Consider the following 12,045-nt stretch of genomic DNA (forward strand, 5'->3'; position numbering starts at 1 on the left):
TTTCTTCTCCATCCTCTCTTCTCTCCTCTCTTTTCTTCTCTCTCCTCTTCTCTTTTCTCTTCTTTCTCCTTTCTTCTCCCTCCTCTCTCCTCTCTCCTGTCTTCTCTCCTCTATCCTTTCTTCTCCATCCTTTCTTCTCCCTCCTCTCTTCTCTTCTCTCCTCTCTTTTCTTCTCTCTCCTCTCTTCTCTATTCTCTTCTTTCTCCTTTCTTCTCCCTTCTCTCTTTTCTTCTCTCTCCTCTCTTTTCTTCTCTCTCCTCTCATCTCTTCTCTTCTCTCTCCTCTCTTCTCTATTCTCTCATTTCTCCATTCTTCTCCCTCCTCTCTCCTCTCTTCCTTCTCTGGAGACGTCTTCTCTGACGTTATGGCGTCAGCTAATGGGAATTGTAAAAATAAAATAAAAATCTTTCCCTGCAGGAGCTGGTGACGGCCTGGTACATTGGCTTCCTGGTTCTCATCTTCTCCTCCTTTCTGGTCTACCTTGTGGAGAACAAGTTCAACAGCGAGTTTGCCACCTATGCTGATGCCTTATGGTGGGGAACGGTGAGTAAAGTTACAGATACTCCCCTGTCTGCCCTCGTAATGGGAGAGTCCACAGTGGATGGTGGATGATGTTGGAAGAGTCCATGTTTGCCAGTTAAGGGGTCCTTTTTCCTACAACTGTTTTCCAAACACTTAACATTGTTTTTTGATGTTCTATTAATTTAATGTTCCGTATTTCTACACAGCTGCACGGCCTGTCCCTGATTTGGTTTCTGGGCAACAAGGAAATAAAGCTCTTATTCAAATAGTATTTACCTGTGAAAATTCATCATTTTCACTAATACGACACATTTTCAGTATTATTATTTTCACTTTAAAGGAGGCAAAGGAGAAGAGGCAAAAAGTCCTTTCATTCTTTGCCTGGCACTTTTCTTTTTATGTCCCTCCTGTTTTGTCGCACATAAGCTTTGATTAAACACCTTCGTCTTCGTAATATACATTAGTCCCAGCACCATTAGCCACCATTTACATACTGCCTCCAAAAGTCATAATGACACAAAATGGCCACGGCCTTCTTTGTCGTGAACGGCAGCCCAGCACGGCAGAATTGGTAGGAAACCCAGATAGAAGAGAGTCACTAAATCAATAGGGAATTATCTCCTGTGCTTTTAAGCCAATTAGATAGCAGTAGGAGAGAGAGAGAGATGAGAAACAGAGGGGGGGGGGGGGGGGGGGAGAGGGAAAGAGAGAGAGGGAAAGAGAGATGGGGAGAGAGACGGAAAAAGAGAGGGAGAGTGGGAGAGAGACAGACAGAGAGAGAGAGAGAGAGAGCGAGAGAGAGAGAGAGACTGAAAAAGAGAAGGAGAGAGAGAGAGAGAGAGAGAGAGGAGGCAGATGAAACTAAAGCTATATAATAAGCCAATGAAGTGATATAAACAGCAAAAGGCAGAGATGCATTATCATCACACATACAATACTTATTCTTGTGAATAGACCCTAGTAAATAGTGTAAATTGCAGCCATTTTGTTAGGATTTCAATGCCCTCACAAATGTACGTCGGTGATATTTATTTTGGTGGCTTCGCTCCATATAGTATAATTTAGGACCTAATAGTGGCGTCTTTCTCAAGATATAATTGTGTTTGTGTGTGTTCTCAGATCACCTTGACAACCATTGGTTACGGGGACAAGACCCCGAAGACATGGACCGGTCGTATGCTCTCAGCTGGGTTTGCTCTACTGGGCATCTCTTTCTTTGCCCTGCCAGCGGTGAGTACATACACACACTCATACGCGCACATATGCACGCACACACACATACACACACACAAATTGGCAGACACATGCATACACACACACACTACTTACGTGATTGTATCCTTTCAGTTACTCTATTAGACCACCTCCCCTATCTGACTTCATGGTCACATGTTGTTCACAGTCACTAATGAGGCATTGACCCAAAATGGCTGACAAAAGAGCCGTTTGACATGTTCTCACCTGGTTCCCATGTCCTCCTGTGTCTTCCCAGGGTATACTGGGCTCAGGCTTTGCCCTGAAGGTCCAGGAGCAGCACAGACAGAAGCACTTTGAGAAGAGGAGGAACCCAGCCGCTTGTCTCATCCAGGTAAAGGCAAATTGTTGTATCTATCACAGGCTATTCCCTATATAGTGCACTTCTTTTGACCCAAGCCCTATGGGTCCTGGTCAAAAAAAATAGTGTGCTATGAAGGAGATAGGGTGCCATTTGGGACAGAGACTCATTTTCTCTGACTCACACTTACTACAATACTGCTAGTGGTACTATAGTCACTTTAATGCTTTTGTCAATTCAAATTGCCCTTGGGCTATGAATACATCATTAGAGATTTGTGCCAGAGATATATAGTCATTGTCTCTCGTTGATTGAATCAATAGTTTACCTTACTGTTGCGTATGTGAAGTATGGTGACGTTGAAACTGAAAGTAATGTTGTTGTTATCCAGTCTCTTTTTTTCCCCCCTCACATTCCCTCCACACATGCCCAGGAACCAGCATGTAGGGTGACCTCCTCTAACCCCGGGTTCTCCATTGCTTCCGAGCTATAGGTTCTGTCCATTCTCCCCAATTCCTAACACTCTACCCACAAGAGTGTCAGGCAAGCTTAAGCTGTTAGCTATCCTTCCCTGCATCCCTCATCTTCCTCTTTTCCTTCCTGTTTGTGACCTCACCTTGTGGTTTCCTTTGTGTATCCCTCCATCCCTCGCTTCCTCTCCTGCCTTCCTCCTCCTCTACCTTCTCTGCTTTCTCCTCTTACCTTGCTCTTTCTTCTCCTCTTCTCCTCCTTACCCTCCTCCCCCGCTATCTTCTTCTTCCTCCTCTACCTCCTTTCCCCTCCTCCTCCCCTCTCCTCCTCTCCATCCTCCCACCGCACCAGGCTGCGTGGCGCTACTACTCCACCGACTACTCTACCAGGCCGTATCTAGGCGCCACGTGGCGTTACCACGTGAGCCTCCTGCCCTCCCAGCCCCACAGGCATGTACTGTACCCCCATCGTGCCTGGCCTCCGAACTCGGCCCAGCGACAGAATGTGTCACTCACGCGTGACCTTTGACCCGTGATTGCTTTGTTGTGGTTTTTTTAATCACTAATCAGAGTTTTTTTTCCCCCATTTGTTTTATTCCTCTGTTCGTCCTTTCTTTTTATTCTTTTGGGGATTTTCTTTTGTCTCATTTTCTCTCTTTTGTCTCCTTTTTCTTTTCCTCCACCTGTGTTTCTGTGTGTTCTGCATGCAGTGTGTTTGGCGTAGTTATGCGGCTGATGAGAACTCGGTTTCCATTGCTACCTGGAAGCCTCATTTGAAGGCGTTGCATACCTGCAGCCCTACAAAGTAGGTACAACATTGGCAGCTGGTGTCTGAGTTTGGTGTCTGTGCCCCTGTTAAGCAGTTTTTTCCCTTCTCTTTTTCCAATGATGTATTTCTGTTAACTTTTCTTTCCTAGCCTGGTCCCAGATCTGTTTGGCACTTTTGTGACAATGGCCATAGGTGTTGGCAAGACAGCAAAAACTGATCAGGGACCAGGCTACTTATTTTTCTACTTATCTCCTCTACCTCTCTACCTCAAGTTCTATTTCACTTATGTACTTCCTGCTTTTCTATGAATGAATACATTTATATTTTTATAATTTGTCTTCTGTTATAATAAGTCAATAGTTAACAGCCATCATAAGACCAATATTGTCCAGGTTCCGTTTCATCCAAACTGTAGTGAACTCAAGAACTCAAGAAACTTGACTAAAAACCAATCATGTAGACAACACCCCAGTACACCTCTATCCTGCTAACACAACAGGCATTAACATCTCCCAATATATGCTCAAACCATCAGTCTAACCGTTTAAGGCAGCGTTCTCAGCGTCTAAATGATCCAATCAGGCTTTAATGAATGTGTGGCCACATCTCCGTCTCTCGTCTCATTGGACTGCCACTGTGCTGGAATAGCCTTGTGTGATTGGGAGATCTGGAGTGTCTGTATTGGTATTATCTGCCAATAGCGTTTCAAGACTGGTAAATATGCAGATGGAATGTTGTGGAACCTGGAGATATTGGAGAATCCATCTGCTACATGCTTTACTGACAGCTAGGCAACATACACACGCACACACACACACTGATGACACACACCTACTGATGACACACACCTGTCTACACACTGCTAGCGAGTTTGCCTGGATAGTTATACTGCATTGAAATACATGTGTGTGTGTGTGTGTGTCTTGAGTCTTGTTTCTGTTTAGTCTGGTGACTTGCTTGTGATTTGCTCATGTGCTCAACACAACGCTGCCTCAAATACTCAGCATCTCCTTTGAAGACGACCCCTGGAGGTCAACTCGCTACTCGTTGGCGCAGTAGATGATGTTTGCGATGAAGACTTTGCTAAATATTTCCTCACTTTCTCCCCTCTCGCCTCTCTCACTTCTCAACCTGAAGGAAGGACCAGGGTGAATCGTCCACAAGGTGCGTACCTCCTACTTGTTCTGTGTATCTATTTGACGCACAGATCCACACGCACCACTACCACCGGTGTACGTCGTAACCCTGTGTGTTGGGGGTCACGTCTTCCCTACTGCCTGTATGGAGTACACTGATGGCAAGTCGCTCTGGATAAGATCGTCTGCTCTGCCAAATGACCAAAATGGAAATGCCAATGCTTTCAGACGCTATTCAGAACTGTGTGGGTGTGTCTCAAATGTCTCTAGGACATTGGTCAAAAGTAGTGCACTATCAAGGGAGGAGGGTGTCATTTGGGATTTACTGTGTATTGCTGCTGAAAGTGCCAATATGCAGTCGGTGACCTATTGAAGAGAAATATAGCTGGTTAAGAGGTGTTGGCCCTAGCTCTTAATTTAATGGATCTATTTATAGAAACAGCCAGCAGTTCATTACTTAGTCATTATTTACCTCTCCTTTGGGCCTCTCCCCCCTCTTTCTTCAGTGTTTATCTTTCTTTCTCTCCTTTTATTATTCTTTCTTCCCTCTCGCTCTCCATCTCTTTATTCCTCCCACTCCCCTATTCTCTCTCAGCTCTTGTCCTTTCATTCTCTCTCTCTCTCTCTCTTTCTTCCTCTGCCTCATCCCATTCTCTCACTACATCTCTCCGTACCTTAGGTGTTCTTCAGGAAGGAAATGATTGCAGTGGTTTCTCTCTCTCTCTTTCTCTCTCTTTCTTCCTCTGCCTCATCCCATTCTCTCACTACATCTCTCCGTACCTTAGGTGTTCTTCAGAAAGGAAATGATTGCAGTGGTTTCTCTCTCTCTCTCTCTCTCTTTCTTCCTCTGCCTCATCCCATTCTCTCACTACATCTCTCCGTACCTTAGGTGTTCTTCAGGAAGGAAATGATTGCAGTGGTTTCTCTCTCTCTCTTTCTCTCTCTTTCTTCCTCTGCCTCATCCCATTCTCTCACTACATCTCTCCGTACCTTAGGGGTTCTTCAGGAAGGAAATGATTGCAGTGGTTTCTCTCTCTCTCGCTCTCTCTAAAATTATAACTAATTGTGTTTATTGCAGTCGTGTGTTGTGTGTGTATTTCAGTATAACAAGATTTGAGTGACACAGACACTAAATTACAGAGGAAAGATTGAGGAGGGAGTGGAAACACTCTTTTTCTCTGTCTTTCTCTAGCTCTCTGTCTTTCTCTCTCTATTTCTGTTTTTTTCTCTCTCTCTATTTCTCTCTCTCCATCTCTGTCTTTTTCTCTCTCCCCTTTCTCTCACTCTCTATTTCTCTCTCTCTATCTCACTGTCTTTCTCTCTGTCTTTATCTATCTCTCTCACTGTCTTTCTCTCTCTATCTCTCTCTTTCTCTGTCTCTCTCTCTCTGTGGGAGCTAGGAGTGATGTAATATGTTGTTTTAGCTGTCGTTACACAACAGTAGGGAAAGCAGAATGCGTGTCTTTAAAGTGAAAAACAGAATTAAAAACCTGAGGGCCACTAAAACATTTGTCTGTGAAGAGACTGGAAATCTCAGCTAAAAAATAAGTACAAACTAAGTGTAAAGTTTCAACAGAATATCGGAAAAAATAAAACATTCAGTGTTGCTTAGTATTGAGAGGGTGAGGACAGAATCCCTCCCACGCAAACCCAAACAATTGAAAAGCATGTCGGTAGAACAGGAGAGACGGAGGGAGGGAGAGAGCAAGAATGAGAGAGAACAAAGCTCCAGCATCCTCCACCTATTGAATTCAATTCACCACCCCTCTCTCTCTCTCTCTCTCATGGTCAAGGGCTCCACCTCAAACCTGCAGGAGAAAAATAAATAAATAACAATCCATTTCTGAGTGTCATTGAACCAGGTGCCGATGGCCCTGAAAGCCTACTGGTGCCCGACAGGTTGCCTGTTCTAAAAGTCTACCATCCTCCACACATATGACTCAGCACCCCTCTCTCTCTCTCTCTCTCTCTCTCTCTCTCTCTCTCTCTCTCTTTCTCTCTCTCTCTTTCTCTCTCTCTCTCTCTCTCTCTCTCTCTCTCTCTCTCTCTCTCTCTCTCTCTCTCTCTCAGCTGAATTAGTATGGTTAAATGAGAGACATGGACAGGAGTGGGGCTGAATGATCAAATGATAGGCCTTTTAAAAACACTGTCATACCTAGGCTCTTCATTTTCTCTCTCCACTGAGCTCAATTAGCTTTGAAACACGCTCTTTCTAAATGTCAGCAAGTGGTTGAAAAAATATAGTGGTTCTACAGGGTCTCTGGTCATGCTTTAGTTTAGTGTGATTGAAGCCTAGCGATCATGTTGCGCTTATAAAGCCTTCATATACATGACATAAAGGACTATGTCATCTGTCATGAGTTATATTTACATCCATAAACTGTACCGTACAAAGACATTAACACACTTAGTTTGAGGTGGCGATTGTATAGATTACATTTCATAAACATTCATATGCAGACATAAAGGCATATAACATCGTTACATACAGTAAGTATACAGAGACATTCATAGAAGCTACATTCATAACCGAAACAAAGACGTTCACATACAGTACCAGTCAAACATTCGGACACACCTACTCATGCAAGGGTTTTTCTTTATTTTTTACTATTTTCTACATTTGTAGAATAATAGTGAAGACATCCAAACTATGAAATAACACATATGGAATCTTATAGTAAACCAAAACATTGCCTTGATGACAGCTTTGCACACTCTTGGCATTCTCTCAACCAGCTTCATCTGGAATGCTTTTGCAAAAGTCTTGAAGGAGTTCCCACATATGCTAAGCACTTGTTGGCTGCTCTTCCTTCACTCTGCAGTCCAACTCATCCCAAACCATCTCAATTGGGTTGAGGTCGGGTGATTGTGGAGGCCAAGTCATCTGATGCAGCACTCAATCACTCTCCTTCAAATAGCCCTTACACAGCCTTGGCTTGGGTCATTGTCCTGTTGAAAAACAAATAGTCCCACTAAGAGAAAACCAGATGGGATGGTTTATCGCTGCAGAATGCTGTGGTAGCCATGCTGGTTAAGTGTGCATTGAATTCTAAATAAATCACTGACAGTGTCACCAGCAAAGCACCCCCACACCATAACACCTCCTCCATGCTTCACGGTGGAAACCACACATGTGGAGATCATCCGTTCACCTACTCTGCATCTCACAAAGACATGGCGGTTAGAACCAAAAATCTCAAATTGGGACTCATCAGAGCAAAGGACAGATTTCCACCAGTCTAATGTGTTTCTTGGCCCAAGCAAGACTCTTCTTCTTGTTGGTGTCCTTTAGTAGTGGTGATTCGGCCATGAAGGCCTGATTCATGCAGTCTCATCTGAACAGTTGATTTTGAGATGTGTCTGTTACTTGAACTTTGTGAAGCATTTATTTGGGCTGCAATTTCTGAGGCTCTAATGAACGTATACTCTGCAGCAGAGGAAACTCCTTTCCTGTGGCAGTCAGGAAAGAGAGTTAGTTTCATCATAGCGCTTGATGGTTTTTGTGACTACACTTGAAGAAAATTTCTAAGTTCTTAAAGTATTCCGTATTGACTGACCTTCATGTCTTAAAGTAATGATGGACTGTCATTTATCTTTGCTTATTTGTGCTGTTCTTGCCATAATATGGACTTGGTCTTTTACCAAATAGGTCTATCTTCTGTATACTACCCTACCTTGTCACAACACAACTGATTGGCTAAAATGCATTAAGAAAGAAATAAATTCCACAAATAAACTTTTAACAAGGCACACCTGTTAATTGGAATAGATTCCAGGTGACTACCTCATGAAGCTGGTTGAGAGAATGCCAAAAATGTGCAAAGCTGTCATCAATTCACAGAGTCGGTACTTTGAAGGATCTCAAATGTTAAATATATTATACACTTTTTTGGTTACTAGATGATTCCATATGTGTTATTTCATAGTTTTGTAAATAGTAAAAATAAAGAAAAACCCTTGAATGAGTAGGTGTCCAAACTTTTGACTGGTACTGTATACGATAAACACATATATTTGCTTACCGTATCTCTTTCCTCTGGTTTGTAGTAAAGTTCTCAGTAGTAAGCAGAAGCTACTGAGGAGGTGTACCCTACGGAAACATACTAGGTACACAGCATCCCCCCTGCCCGCTTGGACTCATGACTATTTTGGGAATGACAACGAATTTTCAAAATGGCTGCAAATAGGTTCTGGGAGTTCTCTGACGATCTGAGTTACCTTTGCAACAATGTTGAGCTTCTTTTGGACAGTGCCTGAAAATGCTGCCTGTTGTCTTATGATTTTAACCACTTCTCTTACTGTACGCCAACTCTTAATACTCTTACAGTTGAAGTTGGAAGTTTACATACACTTAGATTGGAGTCATTAAAACCTGTTTTTCAACCACTCCACAAATTTCTTGTTAGCAAAGTATAGTTTTGGGAAGTCGGTCAGGACATCTACTTTGTGCATGACACAAGTAATTTTTCTAGCAATTGTTTACAGACAGATTATTTCACTTATAATTCACTGTATCACAATTCCAGTGGGTAAGAAGTTTACATACGTTAAGTTGACTGTGCCTTTAAACAGCTTGGAAAATTCCAGAAAATGTTGTCATGGCTTTAGAAGCTTCTGATAGGTCAATTGGAGGTGTACCTGTGGATGTATTTCAAGGTCTACCTTCTAACTCAGTGCTTCTTTGCTTGACATCATGGGAAAATCAAAAGAAATCAGCCAAGACCTCAGAAAAAAAATTGGTCCATCCCTGGGAGCAATTTCCAAATGCCTGAAGGTACCACATTCATCTGTACAAACAATAGTATGCAAATCAATCCCAGAACAACAGCAAAGGACCTTGTGAAGATGATGGGGGAAACAGGTACAAAATTATCTATATCCACAGTAAAACGAGTCCTACATCAAAAACCCCCATAAAAAAAGCCAGATTACGGTTTGCAACTGCACATGGGGACAAAGATTGTACTTTTGACTGAAAAAGCATATGCGAGCAATGAGGCCTACAAACCTGACTCAGTTACATCAGCTCTGTCAGGAGGAATGGGCCAAAATTCACGCAACTTATTGGGGGAAGCTTGTGGAAAGCTACCTGAAACATTTGACCCAAGTTAAACAATTTGAAGGCATTGCTACCAAATACTAATTGAGTGCATGTAAACTTATGACCCACTGGGAATGTGATGAAAGAAATTAAAGCTGAAATAAATCATTCTCTCTACTATTATTCTGACATTTCACATTCATAAAATAAAGTGGAGATCCTAAATTACCTAAGGGAATTTTACTTGGATTAAAAGTCAGGAATTGTGAAAAACTGAGTTTAAATGTATTTGGCTAAGGTGTATGTAAACTTCCGACTTCAACTGTATTTCTGACTGTACAGGAGCTTTTTGGTAAGGTCTTAAAAACAGATCCACTGGACAGATATGTTGTCTAACTGGTTCATTGTGATATTTCACCAACTTCAATCATTCTGGAAGTTTTATCAACTACTCTGGCCTCTTACCTCACTTCATGTTATTCACACCATTCACATTCACATCACCAAAACATGAAAGACACAATGACTTCATCAATAGTCACGATAACATTTACAATGACCACCAAAACAGTCATGGTTAGATTGGATATATAGCTTCCTACCCCTTGCCCCGCTGCCTGTCCTCTGCACGGCCCCTCCACTGCCCCTGCATGTTGTCACTTGGAAACCCTGTACACAGCATTGTCCATCCTCTGACCTCAGCACTCCACCCTGCACCTCACCATTTCAGCAGTGCCTCCTTGGATATTAGACCCCATTAATAGTTAATCACAAAGTTTCATGAAATCATCACTTCCCTCTATTCCCTTGGTGTCCTTGATTATCAAGTATACAAGACCCTCCCCTGCACAAACCCCTCTTCTATGGTAGCTCCTCCAATGGTGACTCTGCCAGTCCGAGAGACAGGGATTTGCCAGCTGAGGTCACATGTCTAGGAGTGAGCTGAGTGCTAAAGAATCATAATGACATACTAACAGTAGGGTACCTGCTGAAGCATTTTGCCTGCTGTGCGCATGCATTTTGGATAATAGGCTGCAGTGCATGCTGGTCTATGAATAGACCCATCAAGCTAACCTAATTTAAATGCCTTGTTCTCCAGTGAAGAAACCAATAAATGAGGTAAACGAATGAACAAACTCATGAAATGGTGAAAGACTCCTGTAAAAAGTCTCCAATCAATTGCATTTTATTTTAATTGTTGCCGACCCCGAACCTGTGCTTGATCTTGATACAGTACGTGTGTATATCTTTGTACGACTCTCACCATTTCTTTCTCTCTCTCTCTCTCTCTCCATCCCTCCACACCATCATCCCCCTTTCTCCCTCCATCGCTCCATCACCCATGACAGCCAGAAGTTGAGTTTCAAAGACCGTGTCCGGATGGCGAGCCCCAGGGGGCAGAGTATTAAGAGCCGGCAGACGTCGGTGAGCGACCGGCGGTCACCGGGGACTGAGGCTGGGGGTACGGAGGGCACTAGCCCTGCCAAGGTCCAGAAGAGCTGGAGCTTCAATGACCGCACCCGCTTCAGACCCTCCCTCCGCCTCAAGATCCAATCACGCTCCACTGCCGATGGTGAGAGGAACTAATGAATTGTCGTGATTGGTCAATTGTTGGATTTGGGCGTTAGTGTAAGAGATGGGTTGATTGGTACAATGCCATTTTCTTTGCCTTTATACCAAAATTGTAATCTTGCACTGATGCTTTCTACACATCCTCAGAATGATATCTCATGATATCTTTAGATATACCTAGCTTATCCTTAGATCACTGGTGAGTTACATCAACTTAAAACCACACTATCAATGTCATGCTAGCTTTAGCTCCCTTTACCTAAGTTCTCTGGCTGGGCGCTGTGTGCTAGCCTTTGAAGGATTACTCCTAGACCCCCATCTTATGGGCAGACCAGACCAGAGCTGGCACAGACCATAGAGCCAGCCATGGAGCCAGCTAGGTCCAGCGGGAGGAATGTTAATGCCTGTTTGCGGTGCGCTGGTTTGGGTTAGTGGGAATGGCCGGCCTGGCTTGGTTATGGCTGGAGCTCTGGACCGTACTCTGGATGCTGAGGGGGAAGAGAACGGGTATGCTGTAGTTTAGCAGCCTTAAGGGGCTAGCAGAGGCTGTAGTGCTGCTCAATCCAGCCTAGCCAGCTGGCCAGCTGGCTGTTACCATAATAACACTATTACCATATAACACTATTACCATATAACACCATTACCACAATAACACTATTACCATAATACCACCATTACCATAATAACACGACTACCATAATAACACCATTGCCATAATAACACTATTACCATAATGGCACTATTACCATAATAACACTACTACCATAATAACACTACTACCAAAATAACACAATTACCATAATAACACTACTACCATAATAACACTATTACCATAATAACACTATTACCATAATAACACTATTGCCATAATAACACTACTACCGTAATAACACTATTACAAAAATAACACCATTACCATAATAACACTACTACCATAATGGCACTATTGCCATAGTAACACCATTACCACAATAACA

General features: G+C 43.0%; 1 protein-coding gene across 4 annotated transcripts in view; it reads left to right on the forward strand.

Moving 5' to 3' along the window:
• The window catches only part of LOC110493519 (potassium voltage-gated channel subfamily KQT member 5), a 164,775-nt gene that overhangs the window by 137,281 nt on the left and 15,449 nt on the right, over window positions 1-12,045 (forward strand). For 2 of the 4 annotated variants that reach the window (XM_021567846.2, XM_021567849.2), the window contains exons 5-11: window positions 418-543; window positions 1,642-1,752; window positions 2,015-2,110; window positions 3,258-3,352; window positions 4,454-4,480; window positions 8,503-8,562; window positions 10,846-11,069. In XM_021567846.2, coding sequence (XP_021423521.2) covers window positions 418-543; window positions 1,642-1,752; window positions 2,015-2,110; window positions 3,258-3,352; window positions 4,454-4,480; window positions 8,503-8,562; window positions 10,846-11,069 — 739 coding nt within the window. The remainder of the gene's footprint in view (window positions 1-417; window positions 544-1,641; window positions 1,753-2,014; window positions 2,111-3,257; window positions 3,353-4,453; window positions 4,481-8,502; window positions 8,563-10,845; window positions 11,070-12,045) is intronic. The other 2 variants (XM_021567848.2, XM_021567850.2) reach the window with 1 other exon arrangement.

This window comes from Oncorhynchus mykiss, chromosome 17 (assembly GCF_013265735.2).
Source record: "Oncorhynchus mykiss isolate Arlee chromosome 17, USDA_OmykA_1.1, whole genome shotgun sequence".
NCBI lineage: Eukaryota > Metazoa > Chordata > Actinopteri > Salmoniformes > Salmonidae > Oncorhynchus > Oncorhynchus mykiss.